This window comes from Octopus bimaculoides, chromosome 25, assembly GCF_046866305.1.
Source record: "Octopus bimaculoides isolate indiv1 chromosome 25, ASM4686630v1, whole genome shotgun sequence".
NCBI classification, from domain to species: Eukaryota; Metazoa; Mollusca; class Cephalopoda; order Octopoda; family Octopodidae; genus Octopus; species Octopus bimaculoides.
Window position 1 is genome coordinate 20,625,376 of NC_142952.1, and position 25,256 is coordinate 20,650,631.

Consider the following 25,256-nt stretch of genomic DNA (forward strand, 5'->3'; position numbering starts at 1 on the left):
ATTGAGAATGTGCCTGAGACATCTCTGATGAAAGCGTTCAAGGACCCTTACCTGACGTTTGTACAGAGTCCATGTTTCACACGAGTATAGGAGCGATGTTAGTACACAAGCACGGTACACAGCAACTTTTGTTTGCCTTGCTATGTCATGCTGGGACCAGACACGAGACTGAAGAGACCGGAAGGAATTAGTTGCTCTCTGCAACCTGAAATATATTTCCTCATCCAGGGAGCAAGAATGGCTGAGTGTGCTGCCCAGATAGACAAACTTGTCTACTACCTTCAGAATTGTTCCTTCAACCAAGATAGCTGGTTTCACATATGGATTTCCTGGTGCACGTTGGAACATTACAGCAGTCTTGTCCATGCTAATGCCAAGTCCAAATGCCTTGCAAGAAGCAGAAATGCAATTCATGAGTATTTGCATGTCATCCACTGTATGAGTGACTAAGTCACAGTCATCTGCATAAAGGAGGTCACGAATAATAGACTGGAGAACCTTTGAATTGGCAGCAAATCGGCGAAGATTAAAGAGGCGGCCAGAAGATCGATATCTGACATAAATTCCCAGAGAGCTAACCTTAGCAAAAGCATGAGTAAAAACAGCAGCAAAGTACAAAGAAAAGAGAGTTGGGGCAACGATGTCACCCTGCTTGACACCATTCTCTACAGGAATGGGTCCCACCATGCCACCACCAGCATTGACCCAAGCCTCCATCCCATCATGAAATGATTTAATTATAGATATAAAGTGATCTGGACATCCAAGTTTGCCAAGTATTTTCCATAGAAAGGCCCTATTTACAGTATCAAAGGCCTTTGTTAAATCAATGAATACCTGGACAAGATCCATATTCTGCTCATAGCACTTCTCCTGCATCTGTCTTGCTGTGAAGATCATATCCATTGTCCCTCTACCAGATCGGAAGCCACATTGAGATTCAGATAAGACATCATTTACGAGACACCCATTCAGACGAGTAAGAAGAATATTTGCCAGAACCTTGCCAGCAGCTGATAATAGAGCAATACCTCTGTAGTTACCACACATTGTTCTGGCTCCTTTTCCTTTATATAGAGGAAGAATAATTGCATCCTTCCAGTCCTTAGGGATTGCACCATCCCTCCAGACTGCACTAATAAGTTCATGAAGGGACTGTGTGATGTAATTACCACCAAATCGCAAAACCTCAGCACGAATTCCATCCTTTCCAGGTGCCCTACCAAGATTCAATTTACTTATTGTTGTCATTACTTCATCTATTGAGGGCGAGGAGTCTAAGGAGCCAATGATAGGTCTTTGTTGCATAGTAGCAATCACTGTTTCATCCACAACTGACTCATGGTTTAGGAGTTCAGAGAAGTGTTCGATCCAGCGACCTGTGATTTCTGTTGATTTAGTAAACAGGGTGGAAGACTCCTTGGAAAGCAAAGGAGCTGATGTGGAGCTCTTAGGTCCATAAGTTCGCTTCATAAGATGGTAAAGCTTCTTGTTGTCATTTGCATCAGCAGCAGCCTGAACATCACGAGCAAGATCCTCCCACCAAGTGTTCTGCATCTTCCTGAGAAATCGCTGCAGTAGTGATTTTACACTGTTATAGTGGGCAAGTGCTAGACTTCGCTGCACAGTAGACAGTTCTTTGTGTAGCAATACACCGTGAGCATGGCGCTTTACCACCAATAGTCGCTGAACTTCAGCATCATTCTCGTCAAACCAGTCTCTGTGTCTGGCAGTAACATATCCCAGGGTTTCGGCTGCACATTGTAGAACGTGGTCTTGAAAATCCTCCCATGCTGCAGCAGTTTCAATGCTGGACAAGCGAGTCTGAAGTTCTTTCCTAACCACAACATTATATACCTTGTGGACATTTAAACATCGAGGAATGCTGACTGGTCCTCTTCTCTCTTTCACTCTAATTACCATTCGGAACTTTGCTCGCACCAGACTGTGGTCTGTCCAGCATTCTGATCCATGGAAGGACTTGACATTACAAATGTCATAAATGTCGCGCTTGCGGATGATGACATAATCCAGCAAGTGCCAAACTTTGGACCTTGGATGCATCCATGTTGTTGTGTGATCACCTTTGTGCATAAAATGAGTGCTTGCGATGTAAAGTCCATGTTCTTCGCAAAGCTCCAGTCGCATGAGACCATTGCTATTCATTTTCCCTACTCCAAAACGTCCTAGAGAGTTCCATGTTTACCAGTCTGTTCCAACTCTGTCATTAAAATCCCCCAGTAGAATGACTTTATCAGAATTGGGGATTTTTCTAAGTATGGCTCTCAGCTGGGTATAAAACATTGTTTTATCTTCATCACAGCTAGTCAAAGTAGGTGCATAGACACTTATTAGAGTAGCAAACCGCTTACCTTTCAAGTGCAACCGTAGCGTCATTATACGTTCATTTATAGGAACAGGGAGCTCTTCCAGCTTCTTAAGGATATCAGATCGGACTGCAAAACCAACACCAGCCTCTCTGCGCTCCTCCTTCTGCCTTCCCTTCCAAAAAAAGGTGTATCCACCTCCCACTTCCTCAAGCTGACCATCATCTTCTAGACAAATCTCTGAGAGTGCAGCTATATCAATTTTATAACGGTTCAGCTCACGAGCAACAAGAGCAGTGCGTCTTTCAGGCCTACAATCACTCTTGTTGTCCAACAGGGTGCGCACATTCCAACATGAAATGTTTAAGTGCTGTCCAGATTTTATAAATAAAAGGCTCTTTGTTTTTCGAGCGCAGGATGGACATCCGTCAGTCGCGCTAAACTGGCCAGATTTTCTAGAACCTCCCCGGTCTCCGGGTGAGCAGTGCCCTCTCCAAATGGAGCTGCTCAGACACCCATGCAGCAACCGAATCCTACCGCTGTCTTGGGCGACAAGGAGACGACTTTATATCTAGCATGGGCCGCCTACGGGCAGGTCGCTGACTACATGCTTCCAACCCGTCAGGTCTGCATGCTTCACCACCTTCCCATCGCCGCAGGACTTCCGAATAAAAAAAAATATATAAAATAAAAATATATACCAAAAATGAAGAAAATATATAGTAAAAATAAAATAAATAAATATATACTAAAAATAAGATAAATATATATAGGAAAAAAAGACGCACATGTCGAGTAGGTGTAGGCAATGCCTGTGCTGAGTTTTAGGTCCATTGAGGCTTGCACAACACCTCATAGACCCTCTCCACTTTATTGACATTATCCAGAGACAAGCCGAAGCAAGATGTCGGGTGCCAATATAAGTTGCAGGCTCAGGGATGTGGGAACGCCGTAATCTCTTGCACAAACCAAAGATTCCCAAATTGTCCAATGCCATTCCCTGCATATTTGGTTTTATATCAGAGTGACCTTCTCCGAGAGACATGCTTCAACAAAAGCTATGGGGCGCCTCACTCCCAGTGGTCTTTCAGCACGCCGGACACCATCCCGGAATTTCTGCGTACCCGTGCTATTGCTAGATAGCCGTTGAGCCTGCACTAGGTCCATCCGAGCTTTCAACAGGTCTTGTTTTTAATCCTGCTGGGTTTCTAGCAACCCCCCTCACCAGGGTAGCCTGGTGGGGGTGCCAGTTTAGTCGCCGGCAACCCGACCATGCAACAGGTTGTACTAGATTACATGTTACCAGTAGCACTTATGAGAGCCTCATACGTGACCTGACATATATATAGATATATATACATATATATACATGTATGTACATATATATATATATATATATATATATATATATATATATATATATATATATATATATATATATATATATATATATATATATATATATATACTAGCAGAAACACCCGGCGTTGCCCGGGTTAAAGAGAATAATGAAATCTAAAAATGCCGTCTAGACTACGCGACCCTCAACTGTTAGTAGCTACGATACCATATTTCTACATTAATAACTCTCCAATCCATGCCAGCATGGAACATAGATATTAAGTGGAATGCTAGAAGAAAGTTTTCAACTCATATGTATATAAAGTAAATACACGTAATTCAGAAACACGTTTTTGTGTATCTTATTTCGTAACCAAACAAACAGGTACAGATTATAAATAATGAAAGGCCAATTTTGGTGATTCATTTGACAGAGGTAGTAGAGAGACAATGTGATGATAAATCTGAGGTTGGATCTTGAAAGTTTGGATGAATGCTGCCTCAGGTAAATCTCTTGTGGTTCCAAATGATGTCATCTGTAGTACAGCGTCGTATTGTCTAATTTTGTTTTGCAAATGTTAGGAATCTTGGTCAGTTGATGATAACAGTTTCTTCAATAGCTCTGGAGGTTGGGGATTGTGGAATTGTTAGGAATGTTTTTAACTTTGGTGTTATACGTATTGCTTGAATTTCTTTGACATATGAAATATATGTATTTTCACTGGGTTTGTAAAAGAGAGTTGTGTAGCTCTCGAGTTTTAGTGATTCACACAGACACACAGACAGACAGACACACATTCTCATCTTTATATATAGAGAGATATATATACACACACACACACGCACCCAAACACACATATATATATGTATATCAATATAAATATATGAAAGTCAATGAAGTTTCGTAAAAGAAGGTGATCATGTACATATTTTCTTGCTGTTGTGATTATAACACCTCGTTGTAAACAATGTTCCTTGTTTTCCCTTGTGGAGCATATGCAAATAGGTTTTTTTTTTTTGCTGCCCACCGTTGAGCAGCCAACATACAGTTGTCCATGTGAGAAGCGGGGCTCTTCCAAGAGAAGACCAGCTACAGACAGTGCTCATCTTTTATGTTCGGGTTAAAATTTCATCAACATCAAAAATATATGAATTTTCATGGGAGTTATGGCCGTTATGCATAGAATGTAATTTCCAAATTTCATAAAGATCCATTCAGTACTTTTGACGTAGTTTTGGATAAGAAAACAAATGACTAATGTGTGTTTGTGTCCATGTGTATGTGTGTGATGGGTGTATATATGTATAGATATCTGTATGTATGTATATATATGTATATATGCGTACATATTACATGTACATCTATATATATATACATCTACACATATGTATACATATACATGTATGCATATATATCTATACATATACGTGTACATATACATCTATATATATATACATATACATCTCTCTCTCTTTCTCTCTCGAAATGTGATTGTTTCAGTTAGTGGAATAGTTTCATTTTTAAAGTGAAAGTATTTGACATGAGTGTTATCGTTTCACTTTTGACACGTAATACTTAAATAGTGGAGGAGATATTATGTTGCCGTGGGCTCGAACTCTGCAAGAAGTTAAAAAAATTTTTTGACTAAAACACAACTGGAACCCTAAGTAAGGCATGTGTAAAATTTGAATGAAATTGGTTGCGTAGTTCTCGAGTTTTAGGGATACACACACAGAGACAGACAGACAGACAGACACACATTCTCTTTTATATATATATATATATATATATATATATATATATATATATATATATAGATAGATAGATAGATAGATAGATACACATACACACACATACATATATGTGTATGTATGTGTGTGTATGTGTGTGTGTGTATGTGTGTGTGTGTGTGTGTGTGTGTGTGTGTGTGTGTGTGTGTGTGTGTGAGTGTGAGTGAGAGAGTCAGGTCGCTCTCGAGTGCTACTGATAACATGTAACCCAGTACAACCTGCTGCATGGTCGGATCGTCGGCGACTAAACTGGCAACCCCATCAGGCTTGTTTGGTGAGGAGGGTGTGTTGGACACCCTGCAGGATAAAAAATAAGACCCGTCAAAGGGCGGAGGAACTCCATGAACAGTCAACGGCCATCCAACAAAACGTTTGTAAAAAGAAAAAGAAAAAGAAAAGAATATCTGTAATATATATATATGTCATATTTAGACTACGCGACCCTCAACTGTTAGTAGCTACGATACCATATTTCTACATTAATAACTCTCCAATCCATGCCAGCATGGAACATAGATATTAAGTGGAATGCTAGAAGAAAGTTTTCAACTCATATGTATATAAAGTAAATACACGTAATTCAGAAACACGTTTTTGTGTATCTTATTTCGTAACCAAACAAACAGGTACAGATTATAAATAATGAAAGGCCAATTTTGGTGATTCATTTGACAGAGGTAGTAGAGAGACAATGCGATGATAAATCTGAGGTTGGATCTTGAAAGTTTGGATGAATGCTGCCTCAGGTAAATCTCTTGTGGTTCCAAATGATGTCATCTGTAGTACAGCGTCGTATTGTCTAATTTTGTTTTGCAAATGTTAGGAATCTTGGTCAGTTGATGATAACAGTTTCTTCAATAGCTCTGGAGGTTGGGGATTGTGGAATTGTTAGGAATGTTTTTAACTTTGGTGTTATACGTATTGCTTGAATTTCTTTGACATATGAAATATATGTATTTTCACTGGGTTTGTAAAAGAGAGTTGTGTAGCTCTCGAGTTTTAGGGATTCACACAGACACACAGACAGACAGACACACATTCTCATCTTTATATATAGAGAGATATATATACACACACACACACGCACCCAAACACACATATATATATGTATATCAATATAAATATATGAAAGTCAATGAAGTTTCGTAAAAGAAGGTGATCATGTACATATTTTCTTGCTGTTGTAATTATAACACCTCGTTGTAAACAATGTTCCTTGTTTTCCCTTGTGGAGCATATGCAAATAGGTTTTTTTTTTTGCTGCCCACCGTTGAGCAGCCAACATACAGTTGTCCATGTGAGAAGCGGGGCTCTTCCAAGAGAAGACCAGCTACAGACAGTGCTCATCTGTTATGTTCGGGTTAAAATTTCATCAACATCAAAAATATATGAATTTTCATGGGAGTTATGGCCGTTATGCATAGAATGTAATTTCCAAATTTCATAAAGATCCATTCAGTACTTTTGACGTAGTTTTGGATAAGAAAACAAATGACTAATGTGTGTTTGTGTCCATGTGTATGTGTGTGATGGGTGTATATATGTATAGATATCTGTATGTATGTATATATATGTATATATGTGTACATATTACATGTACATCTATATATATATACATCTACACATATGTATACATATACATGTATGCATATATATCTATACATATACGTGTACATATACATCTATATATATATACATATACATCTCTCTCTCTCTCTTTCTCTTTCTCTCTCGAAATGTGATTGTTTCAGTTAGTGGAATAGTTTCATTTTTAAAGTGAAAGTATTTGACATGAGTGTTATTGTTTCACTTTTGACACGTAATACTTAAATAGTGGAGGAGATATTATGTTGCCGTGGGCTCGAACTCTGCAAGAAGTTAAAAAAAATTTTTGACTAAAACACAACTGGAACCCTAAGTAAGGCATGTGTAAAATTTGAATGAAATTGGTTGCGTAGTTCTCGAGTTTTAGGGATACACACACACACACACACACACACAGAGACAGACAGACAGACAGACAGACACACATTCTCATTTTTATATATATATATATATATATATATAGATACACATACACACACATACATATATGTGTATGTGTGTGTGTATATGTGTGTGTGTGTGTGTGTGTGTGTGTGTGTGTGTGAGTGTGAGTGAGAGAGTCAGGTCGCTCTCGAGTGCTACTGATAACATGTAACCCAGTACAACCTGCTGCATGGTCGGATCGTCGGCGACTAAACTGGCAACCCCATCAGGCTTGTTTGGTGAGGAGGGTGTGTTGGACACCCTGCAGGATAAAAAATAAGACCCGTCAAAGGGCGGAGGAACTCCATGAACAGCCAACGGCCATCCAACAAAACGTTTGTAAAAAGAAAAAGAAAAAGAAAAGAATATCTGTAATATATATATATGTCATATTTTAAATTTTAAATTTCTACTTACATATTTTTACTTTTAAGTATATATATTATCTTCAATTTCTCAATGGCATATCTTATCTATATATATCATTTTACACTTTATTTTTATTTTATTTATTTTTTATGTATATCCTTGTGTTTGTGTGTGTGTGTGTCTGTGTGTATGAGGTCAGACTAGTGCTGCTACCAAAATGACAGTAGATGATACAACCTGCGGCTGTTTCTGCTGCCTTGTAGACACACACAGGAGTATGAAAGGCTAAGGGGGTAAACCCAAACAGAAAACCCGGAGAGAGGGCCCCTAAGGCAGTTGATGGGGAGGAATGATCCAAACCATTTTCTGGCAGCCCCTGCAACTTTGCTGGTTCCAAATGTAATGACATTGTCTCTCCTTTGGAATAAATCAGTGAAGTCGAGAGGGGGATCGTGCAAATTGGGTAAGGCATGTCCTCCATACATTCAGAGCTCAGGCATTTAGCTTAGCCAAGGACTTAGAATTTCTGGGAGGACGCGGCAAAAAAAAAAAGAGGGAGAGGGAGCATGTGGAGAGGACACTTCATCCTTGCTGCAACAGGCAAGGGAAACAACACGGAAGTGGCAGTTTACGATGGGAATGATTATTCAATCGCACTGATCAGCTACCGCCCGTCTTAAACTGGGCAGTCCCCAGTCAGTAACGTGCTGATCCACCTCGTCTGTCCGCTGCTCAGGGTGTATGGAGCTAGGACAAAAACCGAAAAGCAGACGTGAAGGCCAGCACCTGGCAAAAGACGAAGAAAATTGAAATTGACTCTATTGAAACTGGGGACCTGAAATGTAAGAACAATGACAACTGGAATGGACATTACTGAACTGGACAAAACAGAGGACATTAGGAAAACGGCAATCATTGACAGGGAGCTCACACGGCTGAATGTAGACATACTGCCCTGCAAGAGACAAGACTTGCTGACTCTGGTTCCATTAGGGAAAGAAATCACACATTCTTCTGGAAGGGGCTTGGGGAAGATGAGAGGAGAATCCATGGTGTGGGATTCGCAGTACACAACAGATTGCTGAACAAGATTAGTACTCCTCGAGGCATATCTGAGCGCATCACTATCATAGAAGTGGGGACTAAAACTGCAAGGGCCCATCTCATTAGTGCCTATGCCCCGATTCTAACAGCAGAAAATGAGAAGAAAGATCAGTTCTACGAGGAACTTCAGGATGTGATCAACAGTGCCCCAAAGGCAGATCAACTCTTTCTCATGGGCGATTTCAATGCAAGAGTAGGCGCTGATCACTAAGCATCGTCCAACTACCTTGGACAGTTTGGACTGGGGAAAATCAATGAGAATGGCGAGAGACTCTTAGAATTCTGCACAAGTAATGACCTGTGCATCGCAAACACCTTTTATAATGACAAAGACCGGCATAAAGTTTCTTGGTGCCATCCAAGATCAGGTCATTGGCACAAGATTGACTTCGTCATCGTCAGAAAGAATGATGTCAACACTGTGAAGCAAACAAGATCCTTTCAAAGTGCAGACTGTAATACAGATCATCTGTTGGTTATAGCCAAGGTAAAGATAGTCACAAAGAAAACACCAAGAGCCGAAAAATCAAAGAAACCTAAGACCAACACAAAATACACCCAAGATCCAGCGATAAGAACCAAATTTCAAGAATATGTTGAAGAACAGCTCCAAAACTTAGATAGCATATCCCCTGACCACATGTGGAACAACATGAAATCAGCAATATATGGTTCTGCGTCGAGGGCCTTTGGAACGGATCGACTTTCCAAGGAGGACTGTATCGAAGCCAATGCATCAATACTTATGCCATTACTTGAGAAAGAGCGCAAGATCTTCATAAAGCACAATAGAAAGCCAACAGAAAGTACAAAGCAACAGCTACGTGCTGCAAAATCCAACCTTCAAAAAGAAACTAGAAAATGTGCCAACCAGTACTGGGATAAATTATGCTTAGAAATTCAACAGGCGAGTGACATGGGTAATATCAGGAAAATGTATGAGAAGATTGGAGTTGCTATCGGACTAACAGTGAGTAAAGTGGCACCTCTCAAGTCTGCAACAGATGACCAGCTGACGGACAAGAAGAAACAAATGGAAAGATGGGTGGAAAATTACTCTCAATTGTACACAAAGGAGTGAGATGTTGATAGCTTGATGAGGCCATTCCTCAGCTGCCCGAAATGACAGAACTTGATATCCCACCAACGGAAGAAGGACTCTCCACTACAATCGATGAACTTGCAAGTGGAAGAGCATCCGGAAATGACAATATATTTGCTGAAGTGTTGAAAGAGAACAAAGATGCCATCTTTCCATATTTATACAAGTTGCTAAAGACGTGTTGGTTGGAAGTAAAAATTCCAATGGATATGAGAGATCCCAAGACCATCACTCTCTACAAAAATAAAGGGGACAATGGATATTGCAATAACTACAAAGGTATCTCACTTCTGAGCATCACTGGAAAAGCTTTTGCGAGAATCATTCTGAAACGACTTCAGAAGCTAGCAGAAAGAGTACTACCAGAGAGCCTGTGCGGTCTTAGATCTAACCGCTCAACAATGGATATGATCTCCATTCGTCAACTACAAGGAAAATGCCGGGAGCAGCAATTACCACTATATATAACATTTGTCGATCTGACGAAGGCATTTGATACAGTCAGCAGATCAGGACTATACATGGTGCTTGGAAAATGTGGTTGTCCCCCAATACTATTACAGCTCATTGTTTCGTTCCATGATGACATGAAGGCCACCATTCAGTTTGGCAGTTTAATATCAGATAGCTTCAACATCAACAGCGGAGTAAAACAAAGTTGTGTCTTAGCACCAACCCTTTTCAGCATTTACTTTGCTGTATTGCTGCAGTATGCATTCCAAGAGTTGCTGGGAGATGTCTACCTTTGTTGGAGAACTGGTGGGTCACTCTTTGATCTTTCTAGACTTCAGGCCAAGACTAAGATCAATAGAGCAACAATAAGAGACTTTCTCTTCGCCGACGATGCGGCACTTGTTGCTCACAGTGAATTAACTCTACAAATAATGATGGACCATCTATCATCAGCATGCAAGGCCTTCGGTTTGGTCATCAGTGTAAAGAAGACAATCGTTCTCACTCGGGAGGGCGCAGTGAAAAGCCATATCAAGCTTGATGACAAAGAGCTTGAGACAGTGGACAGGTTCTGCTATTTAAGGTCTACCATTTCCTCTACTACTTCACTTGATGATGAGGTTAATGTCAGGATAGAGAAGGCAGCAACAACTTTGGGAAGGCTGACAAAACGAGTTTGGAAAAACAAGAGATTAGACATGAAGACAAAGATCAGGATTTATGAAGCATGTGTTCTCAGAATACTCCTCTATGGATCTGAAACATGGACCTTGTACCGCAGACAGGAAAGCCTCGGCATTTTCCATCTCAGATGCCTCCGCAAGATCTTAGGCCTCACATGGTGCGACAAAGTCACCAATGTTGAAGTGCTGGCGTAGGCGAATCTTCAAAGCAAGACAGCTATCTTGTGTATGAGAAGACTGAGGTGGCTGGGACATGTCAAGAGAATGGATGATCATCGAATCCCGAAGCAACTGCTCTATGGAGAACTGGCTCAGGGTAAGAGACCAAGAGGAAGACCAAAACTGAGGTATAAGGACACTCGCAAAACTAGTTTGTCCAAGTGTGAGGTGGATGTCAGCACCTGGGAGGAGAGTACTGAGGACAGAACAACATGGAGGACAGTGGTGAAGGAAGGAACTGCTTCGCAAGAGAGCAGCTACAGAAACAAACAAGAAGCATCAGCGGCAAAAGGAAAACAACAGAAATGCAGAGCGCCGAGCCACCCTCTTGGTATGCAAGTACTGTGACAGAAGCTGTGCTTCAGTCACAGGAAGAATCAACCATGAAAGAAGCTGCAAAGAACCTGATATGTTCGATTAAGTAAGCTCTAGGCTAAATTGACCGTCTGCATAGACGAAAAGGGCCAATTATATATATATATGGGGTCGATTTGTTCGACCAAAGGTAGTGCTCCAGCATGGCCGCCGTTAAATGACTGAAACAAGTAAAAGAATATATATATATATTTTCGTACACACATGTATATATATTCTTCTATGTATATACACACACATACATGAATTTTTGGGGAGTGGGCCAGTCAATTAAATCGACGCCAGTACGCAATTGGTACTTAATTTATCGACCAGAAAGAATGAAAGGCAAAGTCAACCTCGGCGGAATTTGAACTCAGAACGTAAAGTCAGACGAAATACCGCTAAGCATTTCGCCTGGCGCCAGCTCGCCGCTTTAACGATAAATTAATATTGATATATTAAATACGTTATGTGGCTTGTCACTCGCAGTCCCTTTGAACATCTCATGAGGTTAGTGGTTTTTGTGTGACTATTCGAGTTATATTGTTTAGCTCTTATTTCCAGCAATTGTAGGTGCTATTTTGCATCCCTATATATATATATATATATATATATATATATATATATATATATATATATATATATATATATATATATATATATATATATATATATATATATATATATATATATATATATATATATATATATATATATATATATATATATATATATATGTATGTATGTGTGTGTGTGTGTGTGTGTGTGTGTGTGTGTGTGTGTGTGTGTATACTTACGTATGTGTATATATGTCTGCGCGCACATTGTGATGGATTGGCCGAATCTTTACAGTCCCCAAAAAATGTCCGTTGGTATTTCGTTGCGATTCTTTACAATCTGAGTTCAAATCCTGTCGAGATCTTTCGTGACTTTTCATTCTTTAGTGGTCGATAAAATAAAACTAGTACTAAATACAACTTTTCATTGTTTAGTGGTCGATAAAATAAAATAAGTACTAAATACAGGGGATCGATCTAACTGAGCCCTCCCCTCAGAATTGCTAGCCTAAGCTAGAAATTTATATGTACAGATATGTGTGCGTGTGTAAAAAAAAAAAAAGGGACGAATAGGTTCTCGACTGTGAGTTGTCACCCATGTGAAAGAGAAAAAGAAAGAAAGGGTGTTCAAGAATAATAAATGTATTTTTAGAGATGGAAACGACAGAATAGAGCTGAAATAGAGGGAAAGTAGAAAGTGAGAGAAGAAACATAGGTAGCAATAAAAGAGCAAAATCGAGTGAGTGAGAGAGAGAGAAAGAGAGTGAGTGAGCCAGAGAGAGAATGAGGAAAAATGTAAAAACTAGACAAAGTGAGACAGGGGAAGGTGGGAATACAAAATGGCGCATTAGCTTTCTCTTTCTTTCTATACTTTTGTTAAATATTATACATTTCAAGCCAGCAGCTTCAATAAGTGTAAGTATTAAAAAGAAAAAAATTTCTATCTTCATTTAATTGTCCTTAATTTTCATATTTTTAAAAAAATTTCTTCATTATCTATAATCAGTATTGAAAATGGGAACTCCGTTAGAGTTCGCGACTCGGTTTCGATTCCTGGTTGTAGCTTAACTCACTTTTACTGTACTTTAATTGATGATCCTATTACCAGGTAAAGAAAAAGAGAAAAATGTTACACAGAACCTCATACAATCCCATTGTCTCGTTTTTTTTTTCGTAAAAGGCAAAAACCGCGGGACCATACTTTATTTTCTGTCTTTATTTTCTCGCATGTGTTCTCTGCATATGATATAAGCGGTTATATATTCACGCTTTTTTGGTACCTTGTGTTTATATAATGTATAAAAATATTGTTTGCTTGTGTATTGAAGCACATTGTATTTCTCACTACTATTACTAATTACTACTAAATAAGATGCGCATATTTGCACGTGAGTCAATGAAGTAACCTCTTGGTGGTCACAAAACCCACTAAAAATAGCAGCAAATTCTCCTTTAAAATCTTCCTCCACCGTCTTCACTTAGGAAAAAGATGATACTTTTCTCTAAATCTGAATAGAAGTCGATATGGCCATGGTTGGATTCCTACGAGCTTATTCTGTCTTGGCTGACCAGGTGGAGAAACAACATCCGCATGCGTTCGTTCGCAAATAAGTTTTATCCAATACTACATTATAGTGTGTAATGTCTACTGAAAGGTGTTCAACTCGCACCAAAAAAAAAAAAAAAAAAAGTAAAAACTACAGTTTGTAAAATAGAAAATGTTTATACATTTTTATTAAGTTTGCAATTTATTTGTGAACCAATTTTTTTTTTAATAATTTAATAATAAAAACATGTAATCCATTTTGCGAAGACAGTTTCGACTAGTTTCGTTTTATCCGCAGACGATAAACCAACCATAATTAAGTTAGTCATGAAATAATTTGTTTTTCTTTGCGAAAAAACAATCTTTTTTTTTTTTTTTATCAATTTGAGTATGTAAAGTGTCCCTTCACTTTCTCTATTTTTTGTTTTTAGTAAATACTAAAGTTTTTTCATGAAGTTTAAAGAATGTCCTTATTTACTATTTCACGGATAACGTTTTATTTATTGCATCACACACTTTCACGTGTAGAAACCGACGAGATGGTGGTGGTGCTCTTCATAATCGCTTGTTATGTTAGAAACCGCAACAAACATCCCATATTAAAAAGCAGCACGCTAAATAATGCGGTCCTGGATCCCTGCACATGGGAAAATGACGGTATAGGCAGAGTTTGGTTACCCTTGGTTATAAGGGCTACTCAATTAGACTTAAGACTAAAAACAAGGAGAATTTTTGTGTGGGCGCTCGATCTACTAAAAATAGCAGTCAATTCTCCCTCCTCCTTTACCGTACTCTATCGTATTAAATAAGGAAAGAACAGATTAAATACTGAAGTCGTGCATTATCTCATGCATGATTACCATGTAAGAAGATGCGAAGGAATACCTTGAAGTATAGTCTTCTCTCTTACAGTTAGCCTACGAGTAAACCGGAAGAACGGAACATGTTTTATAACAAATATTTGTTGATATTTAGCTCCAAGTCAAGCAGACCTATGATCAAACACATTGCATTTGAGAAAATTCCGTTTTTCCAATCCCAGAGCCCACTACATTATCCATCTTGTTCCTCCTGAGACGATGTTATTTCATTTTATAACATTTTTTACGGGGAAAAGTAGCATTGGTGCCGAGAGTGTCTATGCGAACTGAACGGAATAAATACCACAGGCTATTTTGTTCGATACACCGGTTTTATTGGGATTTCTCGAAGATGAGTATATCTTTGCGCGATACACACGCGCAAACACATAATACGTGTGATGAAGACCACGTGGATCCAGTTTCAAGCTCATTGCGGTGCTCTTTTGGCAATTATCTTCTGTAGCCTCCTGTTCACTGAATAATATTTAGCAAACGTGGGTCTGTGCATGTGTGTTTTGTGTCTGTGTATTTTGTATCCCTTTGCGTCATAGCGTGACTTTAGTCGATAAAATAAATAATAGACTGAAACAAGTTCTGGGGTTCATATGATGAGGAAAAACTCGATGCTGTTTGGACGTAGTTCAATGACTGAAACACACACGCGCACACACACGAATTTCTTAACCATACAGCCTAATCTTTATATTCAGGATGATATTTGAGGATGATTTGGCTATTATTTCTGTTGTCTGCATAGGCACATGAGTGCATGCGGTCAGTGTTTTTTTGTTTTTTTTGCCTGTATGTATATGAAACGCATGATAGTGTATGTGCGTACACATAAAACATTCTATCATGAGATGATAAGCGATTCTCGGTGCTGAAGATACAGCTATCGCATGAAAACTAGGTTCCCAAAGCATTTTGTTTATGCCTGTACATGCTGGGCCCTGCCTCTGCATCCGATCTGCTCCAATCATTCCTTACATCTCATCCTCCTAACGTCTCATCCTCCTAACACCCTTATACGGACCCTCAGGGGCCATATGGACCCCAGTTAAGAGCCACTGCTTTAGCCTCTCATCGCATGGCATAACGCTACTTCCCCCTCTCACAATTATGCCCTCACTTAGTTGAGGGGAACTTTTTCCTTTTGTCTTGCACATTATTTGACAATATTACTAGTGCTGGTGAACAAAATCAAACATCCAGTGCAACCTGGAAAGTGGTTGGTTTTATGAAGGGCATCCGGTCATAGAAACTATGCACAAACTGACTTGGAGGCTTGCTGCAATCCTTGTTGGATCTTGTCAAACACACACATATATACATACATGTTGGCTAGCTTCATATGCACACATGTATGTGCATACACACACATAGATGCATATATTAGCTACAAACACACATTTATTCATATACACACATATGCTGGGTTCCGAAATGCCCCTCTTGCTATTCCACACCTCTGTGAACTCTAACAATTGTTCCCTTGCCACTCCTGCCCCTAGTGAATAATGATCTCTTTCCCTTTTGGTCATTTCAGTATGTGATGACCGTCTAATTGAGACGTTTTCTCACTCAATTTTTTTTCTCTCCTCATTTTTCCTTTCTGAAGAAGAGCATATCCTCAAAATGTAAAAAACTTTTCCTTTTATTTTTCCAAAGTGTGTTTTTATCTTGTCTTTGTGTTATTTTTATTTTTGCACTCTTTCTGCTGTTTTCACTGCTATACTGCATTTGAAGTTTACTTCCATGTCTGTAAAATAGAAACTCATTTGATGCTTCCATAGTATGTTTATAAAATGTTCTCCCATTTGAAAAGCTATCATTGACAGCATCTGAGGGGTACAGAATTCAGTTCCTGTAGCCACCTGCTGGCAACTTTTATCTGTGTTATAAGAGTAAATACCCAAACTTTCTTTGCTGTTTTCCCAGCTATGCTGCATTCAATTTACTTTTTTGTCTATATATATATATATATATATATATATATATATATATATATATATATATATATAGGCATGTGGCCTAGTGGTTTGGATGTTGCACTCACAATTGCTAGATCGTGACTTGGACTTCCAGGCCAGGCAGCACATTGTATTCTCAAGCAAACCACTTCATTTAACATTGCTCCAGTACCTCTTTTGATCAGTGGGGAATGTTGGCCTGCTTGGCTAGCTAGCAGGCTAAAACAATGCAAAGCACATTACTATGACCAGCAATGTGTAACATCTGATAATCTGGTTGGTTGAGGGTGGCTGTGTGGAGGCACAGACATGGCTGTATGGTAAGAAGCTTGCTTACCAACCACATGGATCCAGATTCAGTTCCACTCCATGACACCTTGGGCAAGTGTCTTCTACTATGGCCTCAGGCCAACCAAAGCCTTGTGAGTGGATTTAGTAGATGGAAACTGAATGAAGACCAGCATGGCCACAGCTTTAAAAGAATATATATATGTTTGTCTTTGTGTCCGTCTTTGTCCTCCATCACCTCCTGACAACCCTGTAGCTTAGCAGTTCAGCAAAAGAGATTGTTAGAATAAGTACCAGGTTTTAAAAAAATAAGTATTAGCATTAATGCATTTGACTAAGAAAATGCTTCAAGGTGGTGCTGCAACATGGCCATAGTCTAATGACTGAAATAAGTAAAAGATGGGTTTCTTTAGTTTCTGTCTACCGAATCTGCTTTGGTTGGCTCTAGGCAAGAAGACACTTGCCCAAGGCACCATATAGTGTGACTGGTACAAAACAGCATGGCTGGGAAACAAACTTCTTAACCATACATATAATGAAACCATCACATGATGTCAAACATTGGTACACATCATATACATATATCATTGGTTCATATCACATATCTATATGACAAGCTTCTTTCAGTTTCCATCTATCAAATTCACTCACAAGGTTTTTATTGACCCAGGAATATAATAGAAGAGATATAGTAGAAGACACTTGTCCAAAGTGCCATGCAATGGGACTTAACCCAAAACCACATGGTTTGGAGGCAAGCTTCTCAACCATACAGCCACACTTTTGCCTATAATATGTGTGTGTGTTTGTATAGACTCAACACACACTCACACATCAATACACATGGGTGTGTATCTTGTCTTGACATCACATGCTAGTTGTAAATGAGTGTCCATCATACAAGTAATGGTCTTCATTTCCAATGCTTACTGAAAGCATATCAAGACATGGGGAAATATTAACTTGCTTGGAAACAGGTAAAGATTAGCAACAGGAAAGGTATCTAAATGTAGTAAATCTGACCCACACAACCTTTGAAAAGTAGACATTAAAATGATGATGATGATATGTGCGTGTCTGTGCATATCATCATCATTTAGTGTCTGTTTTCCATGTTGGTATGGGTTAGATCAGGAGTATCAAACTCCATCGCACAGGGGACCAAAACGCAAAGCACACTTTAGGTTGCAGGCTGAACAGGATAAACATTTATTGAACAGAGAAAACTTTTTGAACACGAATATGTATTGAAACAGATGGTATATAATTTTATTCCAAAAATAAATTAACTTTAACTTAAATTACTTTAAATATTTTGCTCTGCATAAAATTATCTCCTGTCAAAATTATAAAAATTTAAAATAGGAACATATTGCAAAAAGAAAAAAAAGAAAAATATAAATAAAATATGTGCACCAGTTTTCATTTATGTTTTATGTAGTGGTTTTGGTACCGAAAGACTTTCAAACTTCGTATACTTATCTATTTTGTGTTATAGAACAGAAAAAATTTTTTGTATTCGAATTTATTTCATGTAAAAAATTGTCTTATTTCGATAATTTCTACTAATCACTGACGTCTATTCAGTTGAAAACAGTTAGCGCTGTAACGGTGTATATCGTATTAATCCCCTAACCCTAACCCTAACCCTAACCCTAACCCTAACCCTAAAACTAACCCTAACTCTAGAATCCGAACTCTAAAATTGTTACACACATAGATACGCACAGCGTAATTTATTATATAAGCAATATATGCGTATAAATTACGATTAAACCGGATGAAATATGTCACAGGGTATAACATTTTTATGACCGCCCAGCAGTAACTCTATTCAGCTGAATAGACGTCAGTGATTGGTTGAAATTACAGAAATACGACAACTTTAACATGGAATAACTTGGGATGTACGTTTTTTTGTTAAGAAGACTAACAGTAAAAGATGTTTTATATGACACATTCTACCAGTGTCCCAAGTTTCAAAGTGTTTCGTTAGTGTTTCGTTAAGAAAATACTGGTGCCCCCATTTTGAAATAGATCCAAAATAATGAATGAAAACTGTGAGATGACTTCTATGTGATGTTTTATTCATCTTTATCACAGAGAACAGCTGCTTGCACAGATATGTACTTCTGAACATAGACAGCGTTTGGGCTGCATGTAAATGGAGCTGAGAAATTGCTTCAGGTATGAAGCGAGTGAACTGTGCGGGCCCCACAGAGTCGTACTTTGCTTTTAATATCCCATTACACTGCAGTTCTATAAGCTCCATTTGAATCTGTACAGGTGCAGTTTCCACATTGATGGCAAATGGGTTGCGAAGCAGCTTGAAATTATTTTTCTGTGCTTCAAAGTCACTAAAGCGCTGTGTGAATTCAGTGCAGAGCAGACTCAATTTATCAGCAAAGTGTTGCTTTGGGAACACCATGGCACTGACTTGGCTTAACATTACTTGGCAACAGAGAAAGTGAGACAAGTTCAATTGGTGCATTTGTGTCTCCCATAAGCACAGTTTCACTTGAAATGCCTTCACTCTGTCATACATATCACAAATCATGTGATCCCATCTCTGGAGCTGGCTGTTTAAAACAGTGAGATGCGTAGTTATGTCAACCAGAAACGCCAACTTGCATTTCTACTTTTCATCCCGCAGAACTTTGGATTCTTTTCCTTTCCTGTCCATGAACTGACATATCTCCTCAACCAGCTCAAAAACTATATTGAGGACCTTTCCCTGACTGAGCCACTGCACCTCTGTATGATAAGGCATGTCACCAAATTCTGAATGTATTTCCCACAGGAAAGACTGAAATTGGTGATTTAACCTTTCGGCTTGGATAAAGTTTACAGTTTGTGTTACAGTGCTCATTACATGTTCTGCTTTTAAGGCTTTAGCCTACAGTGTTTCCTGGTGTATGATGCAGTGACATGTTGTCAACTCACCAGTGCATCTTTAAATGTATCCTACCCACTTGTCCAATTTTCACCACACATTGCCAGTGCTCCATCTGTTGTAAGCCCAACAAGTTTGTCCCAAGGCAGTTTCATGTCAGTTACACAGATATTTTTTTCAAAAAAGTCCTTTCCTGTTGTCCCATGCATTGATTTAATGTCCAAAATTTCCTCCATGACAAACAAATTTGAGTCCACTCCACGGATGAAGATAGCCTGTTGTGCCCTATCAGTCATGTCAGTAGTCTCATCCACAGTAAGAGTGTATACAACAAAATCTTTTCCTTTTTCAATCAACTGTGTTTTCAAATCAGTGGCCATCTCACACTCCTGATCAACTGTATTTCTGCTAATACTCACATTAGCAAACAGTTGCTTCTTGTCTGGACACAAAACATCACACATTTTCATCATGTAGCTCTTCACAAACTCTCCTTTGGTAAATGGCCAGGCTGATTTTATGATCTCCTCTACCACTATAAAACTTGCTTTAACAGCAGCTTCACTTTGTGATTTTGCTTTGGTTAAAAAAATCTGTTGTAATGTGAGATTCCTTTTCAACTCTTCAACCCTTCGTTGCTTCTGCTCAGCTGTGATGTATTTATACTTGTCCTGGTGTTTTGTTTCGTACTGGCTTTTGAGATCATACTCTTTAAGCACAGCAACATTAGCACCACAATTAAGGGATCTTTCTGATTTGGCGGGCGCCACTTGTTTTCTTAATGAAACACTTTCAAACTTGGGACACTGGTAGAATGTGTCATATAAAACATCTTTTACTCTTAGTGTTATAGAGAAAATTTTATCTTTTTAAAGTTATTTTGTGTTAAAATTATCCTATTTCGGTAATTTCAACCAATCACTGACGTCTATTGAGGTGAAAACAATTACTGCTGTGGAATGTAAACAAGACGTTCTAGTGGTGTAATGGGATCTTTTCGCCTGAATAAAATTAGTGCCATTGTTTGTCAACAACTATCGGCGGTACTGTTATTTATGGCATCGTTCGTGCGTTTGTACTGGTTTTAGCTTGAGGGTTTTAGGGTTAGGGTTCGGGTTTTAGAGTTAAGGTTAGGGTTAAGGTTATGAGTATTTTTGCCAAACCCTAACCTTAAAACCCTAACCCAAAGCTAAAACCAGTACAAACGCACGAACGGTGTCATAAATAACAGTACCGCCGATATTTGTTGTTGACAAACAATGGCACGAATTTTATTCAAGGGAAAAGATCCCATTACACCGCTAGAACGTCTTGTTTACATTCCACAGCAGTAATTGTTTTCACCTCAATAGACGTCTGTGATCAGTTGAAATTACCGAAATACAACAACTTTTTACATAAAATAAGTTCGAATATAAAAATTTTTCTCTGTTCTAGAGGACAAAATATACAAGTATACGAAGTTTTAAAGTGTTTCGGTAGAAAACACACTAAATAAAACATAAATAAAAAGTGGCGCCCGCCAAATCAGAAAGACATGCTGGTTTGGCATCAATGTCAGTAAACATGTACTTGGTTTTCCACTGAATTTCAAAGGCTCTGTTTTCAGCATTGACTTTTCTCTTGGCCATTGATATAGATAGTTACTACTACTGAATGACGTCACATGAAAATGATCACCCAAAAGAGTGGTAAGACGGCTGTTGCAGTGCATTATGGGATTAGTAGATTTTGTGTCATCAGCGCTTTACAACATGCGATTAGAGAATCAAAGGTGTTTCCCAGCATGCTTTGTTGCAGTTACAATTAAGACTTGTGACTGTTATCATGCCTCTTTAATGTATTTTTTGTACAGACAGGGTGTAATAGGTACAGTGGTTCTAATCATGCATTTAAATTATTTGGTGATACCCTTTCTTTTGGTGACGCCCTTAGTAAGAAAGGTAGTGCAGCCAGTGCTATATATAATGTAATGGCCTGCTTTAGCCACACACTATCTATGTGTAGTTGTAACAAGGAGGCATGGGTGTTGCTGAGGGCAGCAAAGTACTCTATTTGCTGATGCCGCCATTTGGACCAATTTCATGCTGATATCAAAATGGTCTCGCGGGCTGGATGAAATTGCTGCACGAGCTGGAAGTGGCCCACAGGCCAGGCGTTTGATGTGTCTGGCTGAGATGGTTTGACTAGAACTGGCAAGCTGGAAAGTGGCACCATGCTCCAGTCTATTTTGGCCTGGTTTCTTCAGCTGGATGCCCTTCCTAATGCCAGCCACTCCAAAAAGCGTAGTGGGTGCCTTTAACATGTCACCAGCACGGGTGCCTTTTACACATCACTGGCACTGGGATATGACTACAATTCCACTAAGCTTGCTGTGTCTTTCCAAACACAGCAACTCACCAGCAATCTCAGTCACTTGTCATTGCCTCTGTGAGACTCAACATTCGAAGATCATATTTCACCACCTCATCCCACAGCTTTCTGGGTTTACGTCTTCCACAGGTTCCCTATATATATATATTTATATATATATATATATATATATATATATATATATACTAGCAGTAATACCTGGCATTGCCCGGGTTAAAGAGAATAATGAAATTTCAATGATCAAATTATTCATGCATCACAAGTATGGAAGCGATTGGTGAAGCTGTTTTCACATGAAAAGTGAATACACACACATCTCTATTTTATATATTAGATGAGATTGTAATAATTTTTTGACCAATGGATGTAAGGGAGACAATTTCTGAAAGTTATTTTGCAAAGAGTTACCTCCCTTGTCCATGTAACACAGGAATGGGTGTTTTCTGCCCCCAGGGGGCCCATTACTCATTATGTGAAAAATTTTAAGAGTCTACAACTGTGGCTGGAACATATGTATGTTCCCAGTTTGGAGAAAATCAGTTGAAAAAATACGGCCATTATAATCTTTTACACACATACACATACAGACAGAACGGGATTTTTATTGTAGATATTTATTCATGAATTGGAAAGGAGAGTGAAAGCTGCATAAAAGGACATCATCATTCTCTGTGCAAATTTTGTAAACTGAGCACAGCCTGGAAAACATGTTTTTTAACCTTAGATCAAAACTGACTCAGTGGGTCTATGCACAAAGGCAACCTAGCCATGGCAATCCCATCTCGTCCTTCCCTTTGCAATTGTGTATCAAGGGCTACATCATCTAATCATTTGATGTGTCCTTACCTTTTCAAGACAGCAGAAGTATGGTGATGTTAGATTTAGTTGCTATTTCTAGCAGGTTGTATGACCATGTAGAGGATCTGTTGTTGTTCATGATACTTGTATGTAATTATGTAGCATATGCTCTATGTTTTTGTGTGTAATAGGGGGCTGCAGTATTGAAAATGGTTTTATTTGAAGATACTCTTCATCAGGTTCTCTAACACAATAGGTGAGTAGTAGGAGGCTGTGTTAATATATGCTTTTCATTTGGTCTGTAGTAGGGCCTGTATGAACACATACTCAAATTGAGCGTAACATCTTAAAAGTAAGATTGGTCTCTGTTGTAAACTTAAGACCAAAGGAACTGTGTGGATTAGGTCCATCCTAAACCTATCTGGGGTGTGCCCATTTGTGCCTTTAGAGATGGCTAAAACATTTTTCTGTATAGACTAAAATGGGCTGATAGGTACCTCTTTGTTAAAGTGTCCAGTATATATAATCCTATGAGGTTACAGACATCCACACTGTAAAATGCTCCCTTTGCCATGTCGAAGGAACCTACTGGGTCAGGTTGTTTGACTCAGGCCAAATCTTTGTTGAATGATAAGGTTTTTTTGGTATGCATTATTACTTATGTATCCCTGTCACTAAAGTGAGTAAATTGCCTGGTGAATATAAGTACTCTAATTAGTACCCTTTCAATGTAGACGTATAAGGATCCACTATATTGATTTGGGTGAACCTTGCCTTGCCTCTAGCCTGGTTTGCTTTAAACCATGAAATAACTTCATTAATAATATGCCATAAGGAGAGTCTCGATAGCTGTCTTATGTCATCATTGATCTTTCTCAAAATATGTTTACTCACCAGCCTCATATCCGATTCAGTTGGGTTAATCAGGCAGGAGTTGGGATTGGAGGTGAATTTTCGTTTGTGATCTTTGATGGTAATAAAAGCATTTTTCTTTGCTAATGCTTCTTACTTCCAGTAGTAAAGAGGTTATGTTCTTATGGCCATCAGTTCTCATGAGTCACCTACCTAGCTATGAGCAATAATATACATGAAACCAATTGTAACTTTCTGACTAGCCTTAACCAATGACTACATAATATGTGTGTGAGTGTGTATACAGGGGTTGGACAAAATAATGGAAACACCTATCTATAAAACTGTCAAATGCTTGTTTGATTTATTATTATTATTGCTTAATATGTTTTGCTAAAATTGCTGTTTCTTTTCAGATATCATCAGAAAAGGGTAATTAAAATTCATTAAAATGACTGATCTATTGGACATTCAAAGAGGTCAAATTGTTGGTGTTTGGCGCTAGTGTAACGAAAACAGCCGAAATGTTTGGTGTATCAAGATGTAATGTCTCGTAAGTAATGACAGCCTTTGAGAAAGAGGGAAAAACCTCCTTGTTGAAACAAAACTCTGGAAGAAACCAAAACTTTCAGATAGGGACCCTTGGACTCTTGCAGGAATTGTTACAAAGGATCACAAAAGTACAGCTCCCAAAAATTATTGCAGAGCTTAATGACCAGCTTGAGAACCCAGTTTCCACATAAACTGTTCGCCGGGAGCTGCACAAAGCTGGATTTCATGGGAGAGTTGCAATCAGAAAACCATTACTTTCAAAAACAAACATTGCAAAGCGTTTAGAGTGGAGTAAAAACCTGAAGAATTGGTCCCTTGAGCAGTGGAAGAAAGTTATTTTCTCGGACGAGTCATCATTTACCTTATTTCCGACCACTGGCCGAGTATACATGTGGAGACAGTCAAAAGAAGCATTTGACCCAGACTGCCCTCTTCCAACTGTTAAACATGGAGGAGGATCTGTGATGATATGGTGGGCTATATCTTGGAAATCCACCGGTCCAATGGTTTCCCTTCATGGCTGATTTAATAGTCAAGACTATTAAGCATTTTATCTGATCAAATTTATCCTATGGTTGCAGAACTGTTTCCGGAGAGAAACACAATCTTTCAGGATGATAATGCACCAATTCACTCAGCTAAAGTTGTTACTAAATGACATGAGGATCATTCTAGTGAATTTGAACATCTTATCTGGCCACCACTGACCTCAGATCTCAATATTATTGAACATTTATGGTGCATTTCAGAAAAACAAGTAAGGAGTTGATATCCTCCACCATCATCACTA

General features: G+C 38.7%; 2 protein-coding genes and 1 pseudogene across 3 annotated transcripts in view; 2 read left to right on the forward strand and 1 right to left on the reverse strand.

Annotated features, from left to right (window-relative positions):
- Window positions 1–8,707: 8,707 nt before the first annotated feature.
- Window positions 8,708–10,041, forward strand: LOC106882500 (uncharacterized). The gene is made up of 2 exons (XM_014933194.1): window positions 8,708–8,908; window positions 9,196–10,041. The coding sequence occupies exons 1-2, from the start codon at window positions 8,708–8,710 to the stop codon at window positions 10,039–10,041; spliced, it is 1,047 nt and encodes a 348-aa protein (XP_014788680.1).
- Window positions 10,042–12,764: 2,723 nt separating this feature from the next.
- The window catches only part of LOC106876782 (sodium-dependent phosphate transporter 1-A), a 312,083-nt gene continuing 299,591 nt past the window's right edge, over window positions 12,765–25,256 (forward strand). Inside the window, exon 1 of one of the 2 annotated variants that reach the window (XM_089341906.1) lies at window positions 12,765–13,246. The gene's annotated coding sequence lies outside the window, so the exon portion shown is untranslated. The remainder of the gene's footprint in view (window positions 13,247–25,256) is intronic. The other variant, XM_052976433.2, reaches the window with a different exon arrangement.
- Window positions 18,329–21,581, reverse strand: LOC149131118 (general transcription factor II-I repeat domain-containing protein 2-like; annotated as a pseudogene).